At 32.9% G+C, this 26,839-nt stretch overlaps 2 protein-coding genes across 5 annotated transcripts; one reads left to right on the top strand and one right to left on the bottom strand.

Annotated features, from left to right (window-relative positions):
* Positions 1-944: 944 nt before the first annotated feature.
* On the bottom strand, positions 945-21,763 carry sn (fascin domain-containing protein singed). 3 transcript variants are annotated; one of them, XM_081975762.1, is made up of 8 exons: positions 21,523-21,763; positions 15,831-16,059; positions 14,481-14,686; positions 14,094-14,325; positions 13,738-13,971; positions 2,425-2,581; positions 2,070-2,371; positions 945-1,910 (listed from the first exon to the last, which is right to left on the bottom strand). In XM_081975762.1, exons 2-8 carry the CDS (start codon positions 16,048-16,050, stop codon positions 1,708-1,710), a joined length of 1,554 nt encoding a protein of 517 aa, XP_081831888.1. In that variant the 5' UTR covers positions 16,051-16,059; positions 21,523-21,763; the 3' UTR covers positions 945-1,707. The 3 variants fall into 3 exon arrangements, with proteins under 3 accessions (XP_081831888.1, XP_081831892.1, XP_081831880.1); XM_081975766.1 differs by lacking the exon at positions 21,523-21,763 and adding an exon at positions 18,891-18,908; XM_081975754.1 differs by lacking the exon at positions 21,523-21,763 and adding an exon at positions 16,574-16,715.
* A 1,831-nt stretch (positions 21,764-23,594) lies between these two features.
* Positions 23,595-26,224, top strand: LOC145731720 (uncharacterized). 2 transcript variants are annotated; one of them, XM_081983635.1, is made up of 6 exons: positions 23,595-23,809; positions 24,075-24,280; positions 24,333-24,672; positions 25,167-25,674; positions 25,727-25,939; positions 26,030-26,224. In XM_081983635.1, exons 2-6 carry the CDS (start codon positions 24,105-24,107, stop codon positions 26,218-26,220), a joined length of 1,428 nt encoding a protein of 475 aa, XP_081839761.1. In that variant the 5' UTR covers positions 23,595-23,809; positions 24,075-24,104; the 3' UTR covers positions 26,221-26,224. The 2 variants fall into 2 exon arrangements, with proteins under 2 accessions (XP_081839761.1, XP_081839770.1); XM_081983644.1 differs by having other exon boundaries at positions 23,606-23,809; positions 26,045-26,224.
* The last annotated feature ends 615 nt before the right edge of the window (positions 26,225-26,839 follow it).

The raw sequence follows: 26,839 nt of genomic DNA, 5'->3' as shown, positions 1-26,839 counted from the left end.
CATAATGACCTTTTGCTCCCATCAGTGGACTAGGTTTACACCCACTTAGACCCGGATAAACGCGGTCTCAACTGGCAGACAGTTAGTTTCAAATTTAACTGTTTTTTTCTTTTCGTTTTTTGAACACCCTGTAATTCAATCATGTAGTAATTAGTACGAGGTAAACTAACAATTTGAGATTTTTACGGTCGCAGAATTGCCATAATTGGCAAAGGTACGGAATTTTCAAAACTTTTATGTAATTTCCAAAAAAAGTCGAATACCTGGGAAACGGTTAGAGTTACAGAAATTTTTGCAAGAGTCTGTAAATATATAAAACGGCAGTTTCTGAAATTCGAGGTTGAACAAAGACATACATACAGGACTAAAGAGGAAAAAAAAGAGTTCACAATAATTTACAAATTTACAAAAGAAAACATATTTTGTAGTTAAAAAATACAAATACTATTAAACATTATAAAATTTGTATTCTCTTTTATTTTCATTTAAGGGAAGTTTCCAGAATAGGGGGTTTAAAAATAATTCGATTTGGTCTTTTTTTTGGGACAATCTTTATTTTCCATGGCTCTTCATATAATATGAATGACCCTTTTGAGTTATGAAATGTTAGATTTTTTTGAATTGTCAAAAACTGATCTAAAACTTAACCTGCAAACTTTTCGCAAACAGTCAATTCGAATGATATCTACTTTATTGGATTGGCCTATTCAATAATGAAATTCAGCAGCACATACGAAGACAAAACGAAAATTATCATAATTTAAGGAAATATGACAGTCACTCTATAACTTGTGACTCACATATTGGATATTCTAAACTGTCCAATATTAATTGACAGGGGATTATTTACATCCACTCTTATTTAAAAACGTTATACTCAACATATCCATGAACTGAATTAAAAAACTAACCCATAGAGGTATAAAATCGAATAAAACAACATGGACGATTACTGGTTGTAGGTATATTCAAATATAACTCGCTAGTAATTAGGTTATCGTACAAAAATGACGCTATTAAATAACACACCCACTCGTAATACTAATACTAATATAATGATAATACGATAAAAGCTTATAAAAACTTGTAATTGTCGAGCAAAATAGTATATTTGAATGCAACGGGGCTCATTCACAATATAAATGCACAGTATCCGGTGTAGAAAAACTTTACATCTCTATTATTAAGAGACAAACAATAAAATATTGCTACCCTTCGAAACAGCCTCTATATATTGTAAAATGCGGCAAAATACAAACTTACTCCTATATACATACTTCCTAAATAGTATATCAATAGCACATAATATAAAATACTTCTAAAAGAGACATAAAACACCTTGCACGTAGAAAAAATATTATTAAGTACGTTCCTACCAATCTGTATAGGTTTAATAAATATAAGGCCAGCATTTGGCAGTTTTCAACTTGTTTTGGCTTTGTATATAGTAATAGGATTCAAGGTAAAAACTATCGTATATATAAAAAAAATCACAATTAAAAGCTATACGCGACTGCTTACATTAAATAAATGATAAACATAAATAATGATATGATGGTTGCTAAAAACCCACAGAGAACATTTTTTTTTAAATAGTTTAAACTTTCAAATAAACAGCCTTTAAACAGGACTTTAGTCCTTTGGAGCCAGCAAAGACTGATGATGAGTTTATTGAAGCATATAATGTGGGATTGTCTGCAGAAGAAGTTAATACTCCCATTGTGTGGCGTTTTCTATTGTAGTATCGCCCAATCGGAACGCCCCGTTTTTACCTGCAGTTAAGTAATGTCCTGTGGAGTCTTTGATGCAGAGCCGGGTTGGTTCGCGCAGTTCCAGATAGAATCCTTCAGGAACGTCCGAATCTTCGGTGACGCTTTCGCTGTCGCAGTGCCAGTATTTGTTGTTTTGACCTTTAAAATAAAGAGAAAAGTTTGTAATAGATGTATACTTGGAGAAGGTTTTAATGTTAAAATCCATCGAAACTTGCTATCAACTAGTCTCCAAGCAAAGCTCCTGATTTGATCAAATATACCACGGATGCCTAAGGGAAAAACAGAGTTAAGACTTACCTTTAAAGTAAACTAAACCTTTTTCTCCTCTTTCGACTCTAATAGTCTCGTAGGTAGCTTTATTGCACTCCAACTTGGGATTGCCAGCAGACTTGTAGCCGACAAATCCCTGATCGCATTTGAGCACCAAAATCGGTCGGTTGACGAGGTAAAAGTAGTACTTGCATGTGTCGTCATCGATAACGTCACTGTTGGCAAACAGGTGACCGCTACGTTTCGTTATGACGTAACGGCCGTTATTGGCGCGGAACGCCACGGATCCATCTTTCTGCCAGATCAGGTCAAACAGTGCATTCGAAGACCTGCAGACCAAACGATGATTTCATTATGATGTACAGAATATTGTTCAACCAACCTTTTATCCCCTGCAGCTTGGATTCCCCCACCAGTTTCCAGAGTCCAGTATTTGTCTTGCATGGTGCGGATGTACCATCTTTTGGTACTCCAATCGAATTCCAATTGGAAGGTTTCGTGATCTGAGATTTCCTCCTGGTTGGCCGTTAAATCAACACCTGTAAACGGAAGGTCACTGTAAATATCTCTCAGGATGAACAAAACTTACAAGCTCAAAAAAATGATAAAGTAAATGGTTCACACAGCGTTAACAATGACTTGTTGTTGTTTTGAAAAGTATTTAAAATTCTTCCGGGATATTCTTGTAAAACGTTTAACCTGGCTGTGAACCTTATTAAAATCTATTTCTTGCGGTAACGGTACTTCTCAGTTTTTCTATAGTTTTGCGTTTATACAATGACTGGTGGGAATGTCGGCACCTTAATATAATTGAGGTCTAACCGATTTATCGCCTATTTGTTTTCTTATGTAGGCCTTAGATTGGTACTGTGAACAAAAATGTTTTGTTTCTAAAAGGTTTGATGACAATGAAGCTTGATTAATTAATTTTCCAAAAATATGACAGGATCAGTGTGCTCCATATCCGCTAAATGCCTATTACTCTACTACCTCTTCAACCACAAGAAATTTAGAGATAAATATAGCTAAAAAGTGGCCCAGTGATTACTATCAATGGTTCATTGAGCGTCAAACATATGAAAGAACCATAGGAAACTTGTGTTGTTTCACACTGTGGAGTTTTTTAGAATGAAATTTTGACGGGTTAATGATAGAAGCTCCTAATTGTTCGTGTCAAAACAGTTTAAACCATTACCAGTAGACAACAAAGTTAGGTTGCAAAGATATAAATCTAGAGATAAAGTGATGATGTGACAACTATGCATTGCCAAATTAAAATGTACTCATGTCAGAACCGTTTAAAATCAATAGAATGCATTTAATGTAGAATTTAAAAACCAATATTAAAAAATAGTTTATTTTTTATTGTTGTAGCTGGTAAACGTTTTTATGTAATTCTCAATGCAGATGAGATAATGCACATTAGTCGTCGGGACACCCTGTACAATCCAACAAGACAAATGGTGTAAACGTCTGACAAGAAAAGGAATGAAGAACGTGCACATGATGAACTGCCAACTACGGTGGCATAGAACATCTGTGACATACTATTTAATAAACTCACTTGACGAGTGCCAGTATGTCAATATTCCAAAGAAATACATAAGTATGAGAAAACAATTTGGGATGTCTTCTTCTATGTCCTGTCCAATAAGCTGTATTATCATAACTCTAGATAGACAAGTTGACTTACAGTTTTGTTATCAATTATCAAACTTTGCATAAGAAACCAGTGGGGACATTTCCTTTAAGGTTCTTACTCTTCCTTATCTCGGATATCAAATACAAGTTTTTCAGGACTGAAAATTGCAAACATTATCGACAATTTATTATTTTCTATCGATTGGTATTTTAAATTTGCTGGAAAAAAATTCTTTCTCATAATAAACGTTACACGATAAGTAGGCTGCAAGAACTGGAAACGATCTACATTTCCTGGTATAATCACAGCGTAGGACGTATAATTAAACCGTTATCATTTCTGAAGTTAAATGCACTTTTCGAAACGTCCGTCGTCGAACAAGATAACAATGGCTGCTTTAAAGATTATCAACAGGAACAACAACAGATAAAGACGCCATTTACGTGCACAGATAAACGCAGAAACACATACAGTCTATTGTTTTTGTTTTATTTGTGAGACAAAAAGTCCGTTATTGTTTTCATTGATGAATGGTCTTAATTTAAAACACTGACATTGTATATTATTAGTACGTTTTAGTTAGTGTAGGATTAAACAGGGGAAATCCGCCCTTGTTGTTGTTTTAGGGGTGAGACGTGCATGACTCACACCTAACGACCTTAGGGTAGTCACCCCCACAAAAAAAATATTGGTTATTTCAAGGACGTAAATGCCTGGGGTAAACAGACTTCGCTCATATTATGAGTGTGTTCAACAGTGTGTGCTATTTTGTAATAGAAATTCTGCAAAAATTAGTTTGGATTGGAGCATCTTAAAATAAAACCAAATTTTGGTTCAAACCAATTGAAAAGATTTGGAGCCCATATTAAGTAAATTAGAACCAATAAACAGACTTCTTGACTTAAAACATTATCAAAATTGCATTTTAGTAAAAGTACAGATTAATAAAATGAAGATGGTCATCAAAATGAAGATGCGCTACAGGACTTATCAAAAGTAATTTGTTTTTTTGCTTGTAGTTTGTGTTATTTTTAGCGATTTTATTTTCATAAACGGGTTGTCCTAATTATGGAGAATTTAGAAAATGTTAAATAGTTTACGTATATTTGACATGTGGTAATACGCTTTTGACATATTTTTTTGATTTAAATAATTTTTTTGTTATAATAAGTATGTTTGTTTTTTAATATGTTTTTCTGTCCATCCTACTGATTGCTCTTCCACTTAAAATCAGCAACATAATTGCAGTTTATTGCTAAAAACTACCTGCAACGTACTTAAATACAGGGTGTCCCACGACGAGAGACATCGATTGATATTGGAACAAGTATAAATAGGAGAGTTACGTTATTCAAACCAAGATTACTTAAATCTGTTTATTATTTACGGAGAATGTGATAAAGTTGTGAGGTATTTGCCGCTCGTTATCCAGAAAAACCAAAGCCATCACCAAAAGCTGTCAAGCAAATAATTGAACATTTTAAAAATACGGGATCTGTGAAGAGAAAAGATATTAAAACAAAACCAATCCTTAAAAATACAAATGTAGAAATTGCAATTTTGGGCTATTTTGTTGCAAATCCAACTTCGTCAATAAGACAAGTTTCTGTAGAATCAGGCATATCCAAAAGCTCAATTCAAAGGATCCTGAAGAAACATAAATTTCACCTTTTTTCGTTTAAATTATTGCAACACTTAAAAGAGGTTGAATTTCCGAAGAGAGTGGTTTTTAGTGAGTTTTTGCTGACTAGTCACTATGGAGAAGAATTGTTTTTGAATAATATTATTTGGAGCGACGAGGCCAAATTCACTAAAAATGGAATGTTCAATAGACATAATTCACACTACTGGTGTGACATAAATCCACACGTAATTAGAGAGAGACATTTTCAAGAAATCTGGAGTTTTATGAATAAAAAATGTTTATTCTCAAATAAAACGAAATGGGTTGGATTTAGGTATAGGCAAGTAAATTGAAACGTATAGTAATTTTTAATGCTCAAAATGATTCCGTCATAAAAAATGTGGGTTTCTATTTAAAAACTTGAAATTTTTCATTTTTTTTTAGTAGCAAGTTTATGATTTTTTTTTGACAACCCTGTATACAAATGAGTCATTACGCACCCTCAGTTTAATAAAACGATCCCTTATTTATTTACAATAACCCAAAGTTTCATTGCAAAATGAAATACGGTTTTGACAGAGTACAAAAACATGTTGAGTGTTGCAACTGTCACTTTTTTGGAAAAACATCAAATATTTCAAAAACGGCTAGAGATAGGCATACGGCATTGTACACAAAAGTTGGTGAGAATTTAGTGAGGAATCCAAATATGTAATAATATATAAGGTGTTCTATTTAAAATGTGAAAGTTGTGATCGACTTCCGGTAAACGGAAGTGCAACCATCTTGAAAATATTTTAGTTAGATTGGGCATGCCCACATCAGTATCCTGGCAAATTTTCAAAACTCTTCTATTTATACTTTTTCCAATATCAATCGATGCCTTTCGTCGTGGGACACCCTGTATTGTGTAAATCTCAAAATTGTATGTCAAAGATGTGAATAAGATATTTTTGATCACCTTTATAGACTAAATACTCCATAGTGCAACGCATAAACAAAAATTGGTTAAAATACGTAATTTTTTTTCTTTAAATGGTTTAATTGTTGATATTGAAAATGACCTCACAAATAATTAATCCCGTTGACAAGCAATCAATTATTTTAATAAACTATCGTGTGCTCGGTTCCACCATATAATTCCGTAAGCCTATAAGGTTAACACACTTTGTTGCTTAGCATTATATGCCTCGTTTCTACCCGAATAAATGAAGATATTATACCAACGCGGTGTGTTCCATCTGAATGGCGAGAACAGGAAAGGCAAAAGGACCAGCTAGAATGTAAACACAACAGCTGCAAAGCGCGACCGGTACTTCTTCGTCTCTTGCTCACTTTGGTACTTTGGGTATATTGGTGTTCGTGACATCGATCACAAAAAAATAAACAACATATTTTTTTTAAATCACGATGTAGTTTTTTTCACTGTTTTTTGTAGTGGTACTAGATGAACCCTCTCTTAATACAGGTAGTACGCTATTAAATAGTAATAATTTTAACATGATGAGGCTGTCAGCTTTAATTTCCTGTCTTTGATTAAAAAGTTCTCCTAACGCTGTTTTAGTTTTTTAAATAGGTGGAAAAAAATTACCCCGCCACTGATTGAGGGTACCCATTACCATAATGGCACTGTCTCCGTATGGGTTGGGTGTGTTTATTAAAATCAATCCTAACCCAGACAGACGTCCTTGAGTGCATTAAAACTTCACATAAATCACTACCAACTTCAAGCTCGTGTACAAAACTGATTTCACAGAAGTTTATCAGTTAACGTGGAAAAAATCAGTAAAAAACCGAAAACCGCACGTACAATCTGTAAAGAAAACACTCAACAAAGTATAATAACCAATTACTTGGAAGTGGGTTGATTTTTAAGAAACATGTTTCAAGTTTGGTTTTGTGAATTTACGTTAATAAACATCCTGTATACGAAAAGGCATTGACCACGCGTGCTAATGACTTCCACATTGAAAACAATAGGAGTACATTATTATTGTGTTGTCTTTAGACTTACCAAGACAATGCGCATTTCAGTTTAGTATTGGTAAAGTAACAATATGATGACTCATTGTAATGTGTAAAAACTACTCACTCTAGTTTAAAATATAAACACATCAAGATACTTTCAAAAATTGGCTTCAGATGAAGAAAAGAAGAAGCATTTAAGAATGACAATAAAGGTTTTTAGCACCTTTGACAGTTTGAAGAGTTTGCAAAACTGCCAAGCCTTTTTCCAACGATTTTAGATTGGCTTTTCCTTCTTGAAAGGTTCGCAGACTTTTGAAAGGCCACTGGCAAATTTCTCAACGATTTTAGAGACTTCTGGCATTTTGAAATGACTTTTGGCAGCTTCAGAGTGATTCTAAAGGTCTTTAGAGATTTTTTTGAGGTTTACAAACCTTTAGTAGCCTCAGACATTCCATAACTGACTCTACAAACATCTGGCAACATTTCCAAATGTTTTTTTTATTACTAATAAAACAAAATTATAATTGCATAGATGCGTATTAGACACAATTCATTTGTTGATATAATCTTTGAAAAGTACCTATTTTCGAACAGACAACCTTTTAAGCATAGCTAACCTTAATTTTGACGGTTAAAAAAATACTTAAACATTTTGTAAAAGTAACTTCAAATTTAAAAAAAAATATGTATTGAAAAAGTGCTAACCATAAAACGAAATATTAAGAAGCTTAAAAACAGCACCATTTTTTTTCTATTCTTTATATCTGTATCTCTTACCGTTTTTAAGATTACATACAACAGAAGGAACATGGAATTTTAAACAAAGCTAACACCTACAAGAAAGATATTTTCACCTAAATATGTTTGTCAAGTCTGACTATTATTTCATTGTTTCATTTAAGTAAATGCTTTTTTAAAGGTTTATTTTATAAGTTTTTAAATAATTGTTTACATTACTAGTGCGGTATGAGCATTTATAGCCAAGAGTACAAAAATCTATCACACGATTCGTATTAAATTCCTGCATCCTCAAAGGTATACTAAAAACCTCCCAAAAATTGCCAGATATTTTGAAAAACGTTCTAAACCTTCTAACAAAATTTGAAAATTTGCCAGAAGCCTCTAGAATCATTTTGGAAATGCTTGCAATCTCAAAAAGTATACAGGAAATCTCCCAAAAATTGACAGTTATCTCTAAAAGTGTTCCCAACCTTCCAGCAAATTTTGAAAATTGCCAGAGAGTTCCAGAATCATTTTGGGAATGCTAGCAACCTCAAAAGTATACTAAAAACCTCCCAAAAATTGCTAGATATTTCTAAAAACCTTCTAACAAATTTTGAAAATTGCCAGAGAAATCTAGAATCCTTTTGGGATTGCCTGCAACTTTAAAAGTATACTGAAAATCTCCCAAAAATGTACAGATATCTCTAAAAGTATCCTCAACCTTCCAAAAAATTTTGAAAATTGCCAGAGAGTTCTAGAATTAGTTTGGGAATGGTAGCAATTTCAAAAGAATACTAAAAACCTCCCAAAAATTGCTAGATATTTCTAAAAATCTTCTAACAAATTTTGAAAATTGCCAGAGAAATCAAGAATCATTTTGGGATTGCCTGCAACCTTAAAAGTATACTGAAAATCTCCCAAAAATGTACAGATATCTCTAAAAGTATCCTCAACCTTCCAACAAATTTTGAAAATTGCCAGAGAGTTCTAGAATTAGTTTCGGAATGGTAGCAACCTCAAAAGTATACTAAAAACCTCCCAAAAATTGCTAGATATTTCTAAAAACCTTCTAACAAATTTTGAAAATTGCCAGAGAAATCAAGAATCATTTTGGGATTGCCTGCAACCTTAAAAGTATACTGAAAATCTCCCAAAAATGTACAGATATCTCTAAAAGTATCCTCAACCTTCCAACAAATTTTGAAAATTGCCAGAGAGTTCTAGAATTATTTTGGGAATGCTAGCAATTTCAAAAGAATACTAAAAACCTCCCAAAAATTGCTAGATATTTCTAAAAATCTTCTAACAAATTTTGAAAATTGCCAGAGAAATCAAGAATCATTTTGGGATTGCCTGCAACCTTAAAAGTATACTGAAAATCTCCCAAAAATGTACAGATATCTCTAAAAGTATCCTCAACCTTCCAACAAATTTTGAAAATTGCCAGAGAGTTCTAGAATTAGTTTCGGAATGGTAGCAACCTCAAAAGTATACTAAAAACCTCCCAAAAATTGCTAGATATTTCTAAAAACCTTCTAACAAATTTTGAAAATTGCCAGAGAAATCAAGAATCATTTTGGGATTGCCTGCAACCTTAAAAGTATACTGAAAATCTCCCAAAAATGTACAGATATCTCTAAAAGTATCCTCAACCTTCCAACAAATTTTGAAAATTGCCAGAGAGTTCTAGAATTATTTTGGGAATGCTAGCAACCTCAAAAGTATACTAAAAACCTCCCAAAAATTGCTAGATATTTCTAAAAACCTTCTAACAAATTTTGAAAATTGCCAGAGAAATCAAGAATCATTTTGGGATTGCCTGCAACCTTAAAAGTATACTGAAAATCTCCCAAAAATGTACAGATATATCTAAAAGTATCCTCAACCTTCCAAAAAATTTTGAAAATTTCCAGAGAGTTCTAGAATTAGTTTGGGAATGGTAGCAATTTCAAAAGAATACTAAAAACCTCCCAAAAATTGCTAGATATTTCTAAAAATCTTCTAACAAATTTTGAAAATTGCCAGAGAAATCAAGAATCATTTTGGGATTGCCTGCAACCTTAAAAGTATACTGAAAATCTCCCAAAAATGTACAGATATATCTAAAAGTATCCTCAACCTTCCAACAAATTTTGAAAATTGCCAGAGAGTTTTAGAATTAGTTTCGGAATGGTAGCAACCTCAAAAGTATACTAAAAACCTCCCAAAAATTGCTAGATATTTCGAAAAACCTCCTAACAAATTTTGAAAAATGCCAGAGAAATCTAGAATCATTTTGGGATTGCCTGCAACCTTAAAAGTATACTGAAAATCTCCCAAAAATGTACAGATATCTCTAAAAGTATCCTCAACCTTCCAACAAATTTTGAAAATTGCCAGAGAGTTCTAGAATTAGTTTCGGAATGGTAGCAACCTCAAAAGTATACTAAAAACCTCCCAAAAATTGCCAGATATTTCGAAAAACGTTTAAACCCTTCTAACAAATTTTGAAAATTCCCAGAGAGATATCTAGAATCATTTTGGGATTGCTAGCAACTTCAAAAGTATATTTGAAATCCCCCAAAAATTTACAGAGATTTGGAAAAACGTTCTAAACCTAACAAATTTTGAAAACTTGCCAGAAGCCTTTAGAACTATTTTGGAAATGCCTTCAACCTCAAAAGTATACTGAAAATCTCCCAAAAATTGACAGATATAAATTAATTATACCTCTGTGGTATAAACAAACATTACAGAATCATTTGTGGAAGGAATTAGTGGTGTGAAAATTTAATAAATTAACTGCAAATTTAATAATTGCTCGGAAATTTTATAAGGTTGAATTGTTTAATCAGATTTATTTTTCCAGTACATTTGTACGTGAAATTAATGATTTATTTTACGATTAGTTTTTAAGAAATCTTCAAAGCCTGAATAACAGCAGAAACCAGTTTTTACCTAATTTCTTCATTATACTCAATTTGGTTGGCATAATTTATTTGAAAACCGTAAAATTTCTTCTTTCCTTTTCTCCTATAATTAATTGTAGACTACTTTGTTGCTTATCCTACTAAATCGAGTATTAAATCACAACCAGTTTACGGGTTCATGTAATCTGTACGAGGATTACGTATTTATATGTATGTGGATCGCATATCTTTTAATCCGACTATAAAAAGTAACGGCACACTCGGTATTGCCTGAAGCCCAAAACCATTAATTTGAGGAAAGAACCGGAATCCGGTAATTTCGATCAAGAACCGAATATTTGTTATGCAACGCATTGGAGTTAACAGTAGTGGTGTTTTACAGTTTATTTGGTATAGGTACAATTTTGCAGTTCACCTACTTAATAATTAGGATTTCTCGCATTTAATTATATCCTTAATTAACCGTGGTAGGTACCTGCAGGATGTACAAGCAATGGTAATTACAGCATTTCAAATTAAATCATGATATTATGTTAACAGTTTAGTAGCAAAACATATTGTTTATATGGATCAATTGAAAAATTGTCTAAATGCTCGTACATTTTAATGGAGGAAGATAGCAAACATTTTAATCGACGTGGAGCAATTAAAACAATTTGCCATCATGCACAACATTATTACCAGGAAGAATGCCAAAAGTAGGCTAATTGTATAGGAATCAACCAATCTTTTGCATTTTTAGAAGTTTCTGATTGACTATCAAGCAGGTTAAAACAAAATTTCAGACATTCAATATTTAAATTTTCTAAAACTTGCTTTATACTCATTTTCTGTTATATCACTATTCGCTTTGGTTAGATTATTATTTCAGATGGAAGTGGACAATTCAGTGGCCTATACAAGGTTTTTCATAAAAACCTATCAGTCTCATATCTACTAAAACATTAATGAAAACTTATCTCTTTTGCCCCTGACAAAATATGTAAATCAAAAAGATCGAGTTTTTGCACTAACGCTTTGCAGATGCATCACTAATAAAGTAAAGAAGCAAGAAATTACTGACCTTTTGATTGATTGTGAAAAATAATTAAGCAATTTTACGGTCGAACGAGAAGAAATTTTACGGGTTTTAGCAAGTGAAGATGTCATTTTTTTCGGTATTTCATATACGTAACTGTGAATCGTGCCGTCTAAATGTACCGTTTCCGATAGGTTGTGTTTGAGCAAATAACAACTGACCTCTTCCGATTATTATAGTTGCACATTGGGAAGTATGAAATCCTTTCCCTCGCCTACCATATGCTAGAAAATCACTGCGATCCAAATGTAACATTTCTCGCAAAATTGCAGGCACAGTTCGCTGAACTATTATTATACACAATAGGGCATCCAAATCGAGGACATTTCCTTAAGTGTAATTCACAAAGAAAAGTAAATACCACTAGGTCGTCGGTTCTTTTGTCACGAAACATAGTAACCAAGTACGTAAATGGTTTTCGTTTGCGAGATTAAATCCATATAACTTGATGGTATAGTCACCAGAATAGGTATGGTTAATCGTCATCTTCCTTCCGACACAGGAAACGGCTTGGTATAACATTGAGAATGCCGTGAGAATTATAAACCCTACTTATGACTTTCATAAGGAGCTTTATTAAAAATTCAGTGTGTTTGTTGTATTTTAATGCACGAACATGTTTCTGACTAAAATTAGTCTTCTAACCTTTCAATTGAAAAATAGATGAATTACAAGATTTAAGTTTTAATTATAAAAGAAAGCTGAAAGTGTTCAACAAGATTTTTATAATAGATGGCTATCATTGTTTGCTAATTGGGTATTTCATGGAAACAATGAATATACCTGGTCCACCACCACTGTCAGTCTTAAATATCAGAGAATGGTGTTTCAGAAGAACCTTCATGAACCTTCACCAAAACGCTTCACAAATGACACTTGGTCACAAGACATCAATTAGACTTTCTGATGTAGTGGTCATGTGACTAACCCTCCTATGGATAACTTTGAGTTTTCCATACCTGTATAAACTCCTCACCAAAATAATAGGGACAGTTTTTGTATTTTTTTCTTGTAAATTTATAACTTTTATAATTTATTTTAGACTTTGATTTTCTTCAATATCAAATACATAAATTACATTGATGCTCATTTTTGATATCCTCCTTGCTCCTTGTACTTTTTAAGTTACATTACTTAATTGACTTTACGCATGTCTAAGTACAAAAAACCCACTAAACGATTCCTTCACGCAATAAATTAATATGGAAAAAAATCTAACAAAGAAACTCGACCACACACATGTTTGCAATGGCAATTAAAACGCTTATCTTAACAAACAATAATGAGTACTTGTGAATGCAGTTGGTACCGAAGATGGTACTGCTATATAACACGACTAGTCGAACTGTGCTGGAACCTGTATAATAAATCCACTTTTACCATACAAAATTGTATGTTTCGACTACTGGAAAGTAATTTTAATTACGGTGATTGGTCGTAGAAAGGTTTTCTACCAGATTAAGAGAACACTTAATAACACCATTGGTGATGGTTTGCTTAATTACCTACTATAATTACTAGAAATTTCAAGTCATTTTAATGGTCATTTGCACTTGAAACTTTTCTACAGTTCAGAAATTGTTCCAAACTAACTTATTTGGCCATCAATGTCAAGTTATCAAATTGCTCACAATGAGCGTTATTGCCAGTTTTTGACAGCTAAAATCTATGCATTATTTCTGTTAAACGTTTCATTTATTTTGAAATCTTCTCACTTTCTTATTAAAAACACAGAAACGGTCTTAACTTACCCTGTTTGACGCTAACGAATCTGGAATTGAGGGCTGCGACAAAACTGGCCTGGGGCAAAGAATCCTCCAACGAGAACAGTTCGTCTTTGGTAACGGTGTTCGATCTGCTTTTCAGTAGTGCTTTGGAACCAATTGGACTCAAGTACTGCCCTTGCCTGTCCCTGAGAGCCAACTGACCGCTATGGTACTCGGCCGAGAATAGACAGTCTTTGTTGCAAGAATCTACTAGTTTGCCTGCAACGAAACAATGATTTATATACTGAATTTTCTATTTATTATTATCACTACTAAAGTAAAAAAGGAAAATTCAAATCTTTGTCTATTAACTGTAAAGCTCTATGTGGTAAGGAACTTACCATTTAAAGAAAGGTATTTGTTGTTACAAGTGTGGATAGCGTATTTTCCCCCTTCGTCTTGTCTAAATTCCAAAGTGAACAGGGTGTCCTCTCCCCAGGGAATGTTGGCGTCCACGTAGATTTCGTCCTGACTTTCTGACAGATGAGCAAACCGTTTTCTGCCCACTGATCTTAAGTTCATTTGCGGTCTGGCTGCTAAATGCACGTGCCAGAATTCTGCGTCTCCTGGCACCTGGTAATAGACATGGGAAAATGAACTACCAGCAAATTACTATTTGTGTTTGTATGAGCTTCAAAATTTACTCTCAGTTTCATTAAGCGTGTGGAAAAGAACCACTTTCCGCTCTTGTATCCATAATAACTAATTTCAACTTAAACTTGACTTACTTTAGCGGTACAAGTGAGTTTGTCAGCAGAAGCACCAAGGAAATAGCCTCTGACCACGTTTCTCAAAGCCCATCTTCCGGTTCCGTCTTCGGCGACGCTAATTTGGAATTTACTGCCCGGATCCTTTTCCTCGTTTTCACATGTGACGTTCCCGAAAGAGTCCACAGCCAGGTATTTGTCAAGATGCGATCTCAAGTAAATCAGACCTAGAATTGTAACAGAAAACTTGTTTTACTTTTAATTTTATACTCAAACAAAGAAAAAATAAAATTTGACCCACAAAGCAGCAGCTTTCAGCTTGCTGTTTTTACCAATCACAAATTTGAAACAAATACAGTGATGTATAAAAGCCCAACTTCATTTCTCTCTCTGATGGTCCGTGGACTGGAAACTCAATTCAAGTTTTGAATGTAAACGCTTCAGCAGCAAATTTGCAGCTTATAAGTCAAAGTCAAAAATTTTAAAGTGCTTTTTTTGTACTTATTTTACCTAATTTAAAGTCATTTGGTATAAAGATGTACTTTGCTGTGCATGGGAAATCTCCTAGAGCAAAATAAAAAATTGCCAAAATTGCACTTTTTGCGAAAAAAAGCATTTTTTCATTTTTTGAATAATTGTAACTTTTTTACTTGATCTCTTATAGATTTCACTAAAGAATTATTAGAAGAGAATAAAAAATACTACAAAATGAGCCAAAACTGGCCTCTCTAGCTCTTGACCCCCTACACCTCCTGATTATTTCAAATTTTTGAAAAAGTTAAAAGTGCTTTTTTTCATCGTCATAGTCAGTTTTCCCTAGAAAAAACAACCCACCCGATTCTGAAAATTACAAAGACTGGAGAGGAATAACGATATAGACAGCCATCCAGATAATAGAAAGCTCAAAGAAGCAAAAAGGTAAAATGTTATAGGTAAAGTGTTAAGTATATCTAATTTCATAATTGATTGTATCTCTTTTAATGCAAAGCTACCAGAAAACTTAAAGAAAAGTTGTCGGAAATTTAACTCCCTACAAGAATGGTACACAAAAGTTTGCCCTAAATAGCTTTTTAAGCAACATATTTCATTGTAGAGAAAATTGATTTTTAAATTGTTAAGGGTATTTAAGGATCTAAAATGTGTGAATTACTGTCAAATGGAAATAAATGGATGTGCTGACTGAGGATAGAAATTTCTACCATCAATTTCAATGACTGAAAAAATATTGGTGATTTAATACATTTTGAAGTTTATAAATGATTTGAACTGTAGTTTCCAAATCCCTTTTACTCATGGATCATGTACACAAGGAAAAACAATTTATTTAGACTTCTTCAAGAAGACTTCATTTAGATTACAAAACATACGTACTTTCGCCCGTGGTGCTTAAATCGGGTTCCAAGGTCCAAATCTGTTTTTTCTTCAATGAAGCACCATTAGCGTTGATTTTGAATCCAAAAGATTCAGCAGTCAGGTATCTGAACTTGCTGTTGATTAACCCAATGGTCCAGCAACCTTTCTGCTGGTTTTGGGAAATAATGTCGCCACATCCGTTGCTCTCACCATTTTGATGTCCGTTTAGTCCATTCATGGTTCCAAACTGAAACAACCAACATTATTTCACTGAACTTGTACAAATATATAAAATTCTAACGATATAACCGTAATCTACTCTGTTTGTTATTCGGTACTATACCCGTTAGATCTAGATTACTAGATGTAAATACTGAAACCGATATAAAAAGACTAGGTTACAGACTGTTTCCAATTAACTATAATTGATTATTAATTAGAATAATCTCTATAATTGAACTCAATAAAACATTTAGTGTAAGTTAACAACCTGGATTGGCACACATATCGTATGTAAATATGGTATAATGTACGCATATGGGGGTGCTATAAACTGGTAATGTAACACCATATGGAAGTAATACCTAAACTTGATTACCTTACACTCTAAATTTTGTTTATAGAATGTTTTTTGAAAAATAAACACTTTCAAAGTAGTTGCTCGTAAAAATGAGAGTATCAAAAGAAGACGTCATTGATGAATCTAGTAAAAACTGTTAGAAAGACAGTGAAAGTCTTATCGTATATGATGTAGCGTATACCTCAAATATGTCCCGTATTTGAGAAAATATCTCATCTTGATTGAATTGAGAATGCAGGTTATTAAAATGAAAACAAGTCTTCATGGAGGATTCTTTTTTGATAGAAACTGCGTTAACTTTTGACATTTTTTAATATGTCAGGTCAATTGTCAATTCCTTAGAGAACGTTTTTTTTTACTATACAGTGAGTTCAAAAAAAAATTGATTCCGTTTTAGCACAAGTAGCTGTACCAGCAAAGTCGATTTACCTTTTGGTTTTTAGAAGAAATTTAGTTCTTATTTAAGCACTGATTACAGAAAAAATGTTGCTGTAATTAGGTTTAAACTCTTCAAAGATAATGAGGGAAACTAGAAGATTTAAAGTAAAACCCTCTGGAGTACTTAACCTGAAATTACATAAGTTTGTAAAAATCCATTGATTAAGTTATAATGACATTTTTATACTTCTCTCAAAACAATCAAAACTTGATTCAGTGTTTCCTATTTTCTCGGCAGGTTCTTTCCGAGTTTTTAAAACAATGAAAATGATAAAGTGTAGCGCAGTGTATACAGGGTGTTTCACAAAAATGTGTTGTCAGAATCGTTCATGTCTGAGCTACAGGGTGCTCAAATATAACGTTTTGAGTTTGAGAATTTGTCACTAGTGGGCGTAACAAAAAAATGTTAAAATCAGTTTTTCTTGCTGCTGTTAGTTTTTCAGCTTAGTTATTTTTCTTAGGTGTAAATTTCTGGATATTATTAGGTGAAAAATGAAGCTTGAATTAGTTTTGCAGTCAATGAAATTGAACAATTACAATGTAAGGTCTTATTTAATTCAAACCACAGTTCTTCTATCGCATAATTTCTATCAAAATTTTACTATCCTCGGTAGAATTTTACGTTTCTTCTAATGGAATATCTAAAAATATCTCTTTGTATTTGAAAATTAAAACCAATTTTCCAAAAAGTAAACCAATTTCTAGTACTTTCTCATAACTGCTTTCATCATATCAGTTCTTTTCCCCACGCTGTATAATGACTAGTTTCTGAAATACAGCATACACCCGGTACTTTCTTCTTCATATCTTTCTGATAAAGTGGTCACCTGTCAAATAACACCCATATGTCACTTCTTATAAAGTTTTTTCCCATTTTTGTCGTAAGCATTGCATAATGGGTCTCTATAGGGTGTATCAGCATTATGTAGTCATACGTAAAATCATAAATTGTACGTCAAATACTTGCTTGTTAACTGAATGTTATTATTATTATTATTATTATTATGCTTTATTTCATAATTATATTGAGTTACACAAAGATGTATAAAACAAAAATAAAATGAAATGACGTCACAAAAACATTACCCACACAAAAAAGAACTACCCCAATCTTATGTGCCTAACTAAAATAATCCTTAAGACTATATGGTTCGAGATCTATAAGAAACGTTTTTAATTTTCTTTTAAACATTTTTTCTACAGTAATCTTCTTAATATCAACATTTAATTTATTATAACATTTGATGCCCATATAATATACACCTTTTTCAAACAATGCTAGCCTATGTTTCGGATAAGGAATGTCACTTGTGCGAGTAGGATAATTGTGATTGACATTTGATACAAATTCAGCTTGGTTTTTAAAAACGAACATAACTATTTCATATATGTATAAAGCGTAAACAGTAAGCAGTCTTTTAGACTTAAATACTCCTCGGCAAGATTGTAATGGTGACATTTTATAAACTATTCTTAATATTCGCTTTAGAGTAACGAAAATGTTTTGAGCTTTAAAGTTTATTCCCCAAAAAATAATACCATATTTCATTGCTCCTTCGAAATTCGCAAAGTAGAGTGTTCTCTTGGCTGCGTCATCCAGATATTTAGAAACTACACGAATACAGTAGCAAACTTTATTAAGTTTATTATTAAGATATTCAATATGATAAGACCAGTCTAAAAATTCATCAATATAAATTCCCAGAAACTTGGTTTTGTCAGATATCTCAAACTGACTGTCACAAACAAGAATAGACTCAGGCTTAGTGATTCTATTTAATTTAGTTCTAAATAGCATACTGCTGGTTTTAGATTTGTTTAAAAGTAATTTATTTATTTGAAACCAAGAACTTGCTAACGAGAATAGCTCATTTGCATTTGCATTCAGTTCACCCATATCTGATCCCCCAACCAGTAAGTTTGTGTCGTCAGCATGTTAATAATAATATGAACTTGAACTATCCATATCCAATCTGTATAACATTTTTATTACCTAAACTAGGTACTCCTTTCGTGCTTTTAAATTGGAAGTTCTGGTTCTAAGCTAAATAAGTACCTACTTTAAAGTCAATAGCTTAATCGATATTAGCTTGGTACCCCCAACAAAATACCGTTTTCCAAGAAGTACCCTTCAGAAGGCGTGTGTGTATATGTGGTATTGGGTATCAAATAGCATACCGATATTTTTAGATCTCTCTGCTCGGCGTCTGACGCCCTTGAACTTGCCTTTCAACTCAACTAAAGACGATTTTCTGGGCCTGCATTTCTTTGTGTCTGTTTTATTTTTATCACAAATCTGGTTCGATTCGCTTTTATGCTAAATTTAATAATAAACCGTTTATAAACGACCAGTGTCACGGCGAAAAATATTTGCGACAATAAAAAATCTTCCGTTATATTCGCCTCTTTTATGTTATTTGGGAAACGGGTTTGGATTTTCGGGGTCACGGGAACTGCCTGCACTTCTTCGACGATTAAGATCAGAAGATCGACCTGTTATTATTTCAAACTTTGGAATTTTTTCTTCAAATTAACGGTAAAAACCACATAAATTATGCAAAATTAAGATTTTTTAATTTGATAACAGTTTTAATTATCGTAAGGTTTATTCTATATTCAGGCTTAATAGTTTCAGGAATTGATAATTAATAAAACATATAGCAGATGTTTAGGAGAACTCTGGACGTACAGAGTGTCCAATGAAATGATGAAATTACAAGTTGATTGAGATTTTTTATTAGTCATATCTTCCTCTTGCAATCTCTAATTGTCTACGTTTTAGTAAAAAAGGTCTTCCTTTCTACTTAATACGATAGTTACTATATTTCCACTATTGCGTGTAAAACAAAACACTTTCCACACTAATCAATATGAAAACCAGTGTTTTACATGGTTATAATTTTTGATTAACATAATATGAAAGTTTAGAACTGATTTTTTAGGAAGATATACATTATGTTGTTATATTTTCTTCGGTTCAATTGATGAATCGAACAATTTCATTAAAGTAGATATGGATGCCAAAAGTTCAATTCAATTTTTATGAATTAGGATTTTGTTGCTTTCGTGAAAAGCTTATATCCTTTACAATCATTTTAATTGCAAATTTGTATTCTAGCAAACTCAACAATGTGATACACAATCTCTTTGCACATAGATTGCTATATTCATCATTCTCGCATTGCCTTAAGCTTGCATTCTTGGCACTTCTCGCCATAATGGCCGCATGTACTCTTATCTATTTTCGCCTCAACAAATTCTGCCAGTCCTTACAAATTTTTGCGGTATCTGCTACAGTCATCGCAATTTACTATGCAGCAGGCTTTTGTTGTTTTGTGGTCTCAATTTTTAGATAAAGCTACAAGTCGTTACATTGCACATTCCTTTAAGTTGCCTTAGTAAGTTAGTATAGTAACTCTCTCTAATTGTGCATTGTTGCTAAGATAAGTTTATCTTGGTTCATTATTTTGACAGCCAGTGTCACTATTTACGAAAAGTAAAACTTTGTGTATACACACAATGAAATATATTCTGTAAACTGGAAATCATCTTTGTGGTAACAAGAAAAATGCAGGTCCATATTAAAAAAAAGGAAAGAAAAATTTGCAAACGAAATTGTTTTCCATTTAGCTGATCTGTGTCTCTTAACATTTTCAATCCAACAATAAATGCTTTCTGCTGTGCAAAGAAACTTTTCTTGAGTTTAAACAAAAAATTGCAATTTTGGACAAAAATCGCATTTTTCTAATTTGTGAATTGCCTTAACGTTCTTAATTGAACCAGTCCGTTTTATTTAAACATTATTCAAAAAAGTATAAAAAATACAACAAAGCACCCAAAGAGACCCAAAACTCGTCTCTCTAGCACTCGTCACACAAAACAAAAATTGAGGTTGCACATTTCCACGCTGTATAAAAATAAACTGAACCAAATTACTCCAACCAAAATTAAAGTTTCTATAAATAAGCGTTTGGATGAAAAAAACTTTAACATATTTATGAAACACCCTGTATAACATTAGGGCTGCTCTGCTCTGTTAGGTTCACGGAAAGAATGTTCAACTAATAGTCTGAGTGATGTACCTGCCATTGGCTAGAAGTCAGGAAATGTCATAGTCACGTGAATTTCAACCAATAAAAGTCGACATTTTTCTGATTGTCTGTCGGAAATCGGTTAAGAAAAAATTTCATGTAAAGAAAATGTCCTCTTTTAAAAATGTATGTTATATTTGCCACACTTTGAAAATTCTTCTTCATATACACACACCCTGTATATCTGAAATCAGACCAAAGAATGCACTCAAATAGAGCAATAATACTGTGTACAAGACGTCTAATTAAAAGAAACTGATGATATTATAACAAAATTTAACAATCCAAAATCAGCACAAGAGACAGAGAAGTCCAAAAACTGAAATTTGGTCTTACGGTCCTGACTATTTTAAACCAATTCCCTTATATACAATGAGAAAATATTTCTAAACATACATGTTTCTGAAAAAAAATGTTTATTTTCATTCATCAGTAATAATAAATAGCACAATTTTTGTGTATGTAAAAATCCGCAAAGCTGAGTAACTTACAGATTTAAATCCTACATTTGAATTTAGTCACACTTATGCGAATTTTTGGCAAAAAAGCATTAGGATACACTAGCTAAATGTACGATGTTAATAGACAAAAAATTACTTACGTTTGTCTAAAACAAATCCAGCAAAATCGCTCCCGAAAATATTGAACTTGAAAATTCACCCCCGAAATGCGTAATGAAACACCACCCCCGTTTTGCCGGCGATCGATCCGCGTTTCGTATCTACTACGGCGAATCGTATATTTAAAGTAACCCTTGACAACGACGACAACTAAAACTGAACTGAACCGACGCAAAAGTCGACAGAACCAAGTCTGGTCAGGACGGCGTCCCGGCACTGGCCCCCCCAAGTAAGCCGGCAAATGAATATTCTCCTTTTCTTTTCTTCTGCCCCAAAAGACGGTCTTGTCGTCTTTCTCTTTGGATTGCACGCCACGAGATACAAGGGTGGATGTCAGGGGCGTAGTCCGAGGGCAATGTCTCGCTTTGGACTTGAACCCGCCGTATAGGCATTAAAAAAGGACGAAAGCAATATGATATTGTAAACCACAGAGATAAGAAGTATTTGTGTGATTGTTGCTAATCAAATGTTTTGATTACAGTTTATTAACTTTTTCAATTAACATAACGGTTGCACATTATTCACAGAAACGTTATAATATTGTTTTAGCAAAATTTCACGTCAAAGGCTTGTCCCACTTTTAATTTCCAATCCATTAGTACCGTATTCAACTAGTTTTGACAAAATTTATGATTAGCGAAACAATTCATTCTGTATGTTGAAATTTCTTCTTGGAAAGTATGATCTAATCATTGTAATCTATGGTTCAAATCAAGCAATTAAAAACTCTAGTCGTCTCTCCATTTTGAATTACTTTTCGTTTTTTGATTGCAACCAAAAGCAAATTAGAAGTTTTGGTTGACGTTGCAGTTCTTAAAGAACCAAATTTGTCTATATTTAATAATTCCAAATCAGTATACCAGGGTCTTAAAATATGTGGATAAACTACTACTCCTAATGTAACAACATGATGATTTAATAAAGAAATTATTAAGCTGTTATATTTTACAGACTATTTTTTTGGAACACTTTGTATACAAATATACAAAGAGTATAAGTTTAAGTCCAATAATTCAACTCTTAATAAGGGCTGAAAGAAAAAGATTACGCCCTCAAACAAAGATGAGAGTTTTTATTCCGTAAACGGTTTAATAAAACAACATTTTACGCACAAATCATATTTGCATAGAACAGTTTAAACAAACTAGTGTGGTTTAGTATGGCCTTAGGGGACAAAATCAGTGTTTTCGCCAGGAAAACTTATAGGCGTAAGCAATCATTACAGGATCATTTGGGAGTAAAATTGTATTTTTGGATGGCTAAGTTTAATTTAAGTTACCTGGTGATTTTGCAGGATTAGAAGTAAAACGCTTTCCCTGATTTTAAAAATTGCTAATACTTTGAGTTTATTTCAATCTAACAGCGTAAAACCCAATTTTTACGCCCAGATATAAAAGTTGTAGTATTGTATGCGTAAAACTGTTTTACGCCGTAGGTGCAAACAAAATTCTTTCACTTTCGTCCATCCTGTATATGTTTTGATTATATTTTTGACGGAGTTTTCATAAAACTTGATTTACTAAAGGTTGTATATTTTTTATTACAGTTCAATTATTGATAATATGTACTTTTTATCTGCGAAACAAAATTTTGAGAAGTTATTTTATAGTACCATAGAATGTTTATCCCCTGGTTAAGTTTTCAACTTCGAAGAACCTATGTGCTTACTTGCTGGAAACCAAAAACCTTAAAATGTTGGGAAATCCGCCAGTTTTTGCCTATATCTCATAAACTAAATCTTATTTTGTACAGTACAATAGTGTAGTACATAAAATATGCTAAAATTTGGGTGGTAAAATTTCTGGAAACGTTAAAACTGTAAAGTGTATTATACATGATAATATGTTTACACTTTGTAAGTAGTTTAAGAAGTAAATAAATTTATCATTTATGCCTCTTTTTTTCATACATAAACCGAAACACCTTAATGGTTGTTTCAACTTTTTTTTAAGAAAAAAAAGTGTATTTTAGCAGAAATGAACGCCTCTGCTGACAGTTTTTAAACTCGTATTAAAACTCAACATCATCGGTTCAATTCGAATGATTTTTCTAACAACTAAAATTTTAACAATCCAAATTTTTGTTCCTTGTAATGCACTCATATTTCACTCTTGAAAGCTTTTAAATACATTATTAAACAGTTCGTGGAACATTCTCAATTGTTATAAGCTTCAAATTGCTGTAATCTGACTGCACTTGACATTTCTGTCAGGACAAATTTGAAAAGGGGGATGGGACAGTAAATATCCGGTTTTTAAGCCAGCGCTGGTAAGTTTTACATTTTTGTACCGATATTATTTATAAAGCGGTAAACGAGCGAGTTCAGTTTTATTTGATTATTGTTTTGTCTGAGTTATAATTGGTTCCTAACTCACAATCGGCCAATTAGTTCCGCTATCCGATTCTCCGACCGATTAAAACTGGTAATTTTAAGGTCAATGGTATAGTAGTATCCCATAATGAACGTAACCACGGTTTCGCGAATGAAATGCTTTTACAGATTCGCGAAACTATCTTAAAAAAAACATTTTAGGGTAAATTAAGACGGCTTGCCAATTAGGCTATGAACAAAGACAAACATTTGGAACAACGAAAAATGATCATAAGCAAGTACAGTAATAGACCTCCTTTTGATTTGAAGAAACCTAGAAACTTCCACGATATCGTGGAGAAAATTAAGTCGTATCCTGAAGAAACTTGCGAGAATTGTTGCAAGAAACGAATAACTTTTTCCATTAGGTACTAACGACAAAAACAAGGTTCAGCCATTAAAGAACATGACATTTTTTAGTGAAAACTTACCGAAATCGAGCAGCAAATATATGAACAACACATCAGAAAACTCTCTATTAGAATCCAAACTCAAAAGCAAAAAAGTGATTTCAAAGGTAATACAACAGTTTCAGAACGTTACTCCTACAAGAGTATTGGAGGAGCAGCAAATGAGTCAAAACACTTCAATACAGACCATATACAGGAAAAGCAACTCCTGCAAACTAGGCAAAAATCTTCCCAAACACAATTTAATGAAAAGCCTCCTACAAAACCTTGAATCCGGACCTGTGCAAAGTAAAGTTGTTAATATGAAGACCACCAGCACAAGCAAAAGATCATCGTGTAAAGATAAAATGGTAAGGTTATACTCATCATAATTTGCTTATTTAGTGATGCCGCAATGATAAATTTTGTATAACCAGTGACGTAACAATATAATTATTGTTACGGTCCTGATTTTTTGTAATGTAAAGTACAGCTTGTTGCAAAATGTTTCAAACTCCATACAAAAGTTTCTTAAATATCACAAAACGTTTGAATCTAGGAAAAACTCTTTTTGGTCACTAGAGGGCAATAATTTTTTTAAATATCTCGGAATCTTTTCAAGGAAGAATGACTAAATAACACACATTTTTCTGTGCTTCTATTGGTTTACCAGTCAATAACCAGCAACATATTACTGGCATAGATGTTAGTTATTTTTGAATTTTTTAAACCAGATTCTTTGAGAATGTTCAAACGTGATTCAAGAGTAGTGGCAACACTGACAAATTTACATAAAACACACTTTAACAGCAGACACTTATACACCAATAATATTATAATTCCTAATTCATAATCCTAATTACAGGGAGAAACAAACAATATTTGCTGTTGCAAAAAAGCTCCCAAACTGGACAAAAAAACCAGCACAACAGGATTACCCTGGCCTCCAAAACACAGTCAGATGCTCCATTATCGTCCATCAAACTGTACGAACAGCAAACAAGCCAGCTCGTGTAATTGCTGTAAAAGCTTGAAAGCGAGTAAGGAAAGTTTCAAGTCAAAGTTTTCTGACGAGATACCTACCAGAGATGTTCCAACTGAAAAAGCTATCAAAAAAGAGGAGGTTGATAGGAAAACTAGAGAGAAAACTTTTGTGCAAGCGCAAGTGGACAAACTGAATAAGGTTTGGAAACCCACGAAAATTCCTGGAAACTATCAAAGTCCAATTCAGAGGCCTAAAAATAGTAAGACTTTGACTGTTAATCTGAGACAACAACAGGAGTCTGGTTATATTGAAATGATGAACAAAATACGCAACAATTGCCGCCAGTTTGATGCAAGCTCCGCAAGCAATTTTAGGGAATATGGCAGCAGTGAGTTTACCTTATTGGTACTGAAGATCGAAAATGAATTGTCCTTTTACAGCTACGTCCTGGTCAAATGGCTCAGAAACTGGGTTACTACCGGAAGATATACAGTTTCCTAGAGAAACCAGAACTGCGGTAGATCAGCGATTACGTGAAGAAACTCAACGTCAACGCACCAGAATTCCACTATCAAAATTCACGACTAAAAGTCACAACACTTGCAGACCCGCTATGCCTAGTGTTTTTACTAACCAACTAGAAAATTCTGATGGTAATGTTAAACTTATATTATAAAAAAAGCATATTCAGTTATCTAATCACTGACAGATGATCATAGTATATATAACTCCTAATTTTAAAGATATTGAATTGATAGGAGACGCTGGCGCTTATTCCAAACAATGTTCACGAACTACCAATAGAAAATTGACCAGACCGGCAGAATCCAAACTAAAAATACCATGTAAAAGGAACTTGCTGTGTCATAAAGCAGATCAGCATGTAGGAGGTTGCGTTTACGCCAAAAATCGTAATAATAAAGTTCAATATTAATTGATTTATAGTTGTTTTTGTTACTTACAATAATCGAAGTAATGCAGAAAGGAAAGGTTCTATTTCTGTAACTGAAGTGTCGCCAGAGAGTATCATCCTTTTTTGCAAAATATACCTTAAAAGATCTTCTACAAAACTATTAGTCTATTTTCACACTAGAAATGCTGGTTAAAAGAACAAAAAAATACTCAAATCGCAACCGCTAATTATCACTAATTAAACGAGTGAAGCTTGATGAAAATTAGAGCAGAAAACACGCGTTGCTGTTTAACATAAAAATGCCATATTAGTTAATTATGTTTTTACGATTATTAACGTATACCAGTTGATGAGCTTATTAGCGTTGCCAACTAAAGAAACAGTGAATTGCCACTTTTGCATGCGAGACCACTTCATCAATGTGTGTTAACTTCAACATTTGCCCATTCTGGCTTTAGTAGGTAATATTCGATTATAAAACTATTCTACAAGTCAAATTATCGTTGAACTGATGAACAATAGTGTGCATGTAAAAAAGAAATCTCTTCGTCTAATAAAAAAATAACGCGCTCAACAAAGCGGAAAGGCGCATGAAGATTCCGATCAAAAAAGCAGAAGAGGATGAAATGTTCAAACACAC

Source organism: Ips typographus, linkage group LG1, assembly GCF_016097725.1.
Source record: "Ips typographus isolate SLU linkage group LG1, UJ_Ityp_2.0, whole genome shotgun sequence".
NCBI lineage: Eukaryota > Metazoa > Arthropoda > Insecta > Coleoptera > Curculionidae > Ips > Ips typographus.
This window is presented reverse-complemented; position numbering and strand designations above follow the sequence as displayed.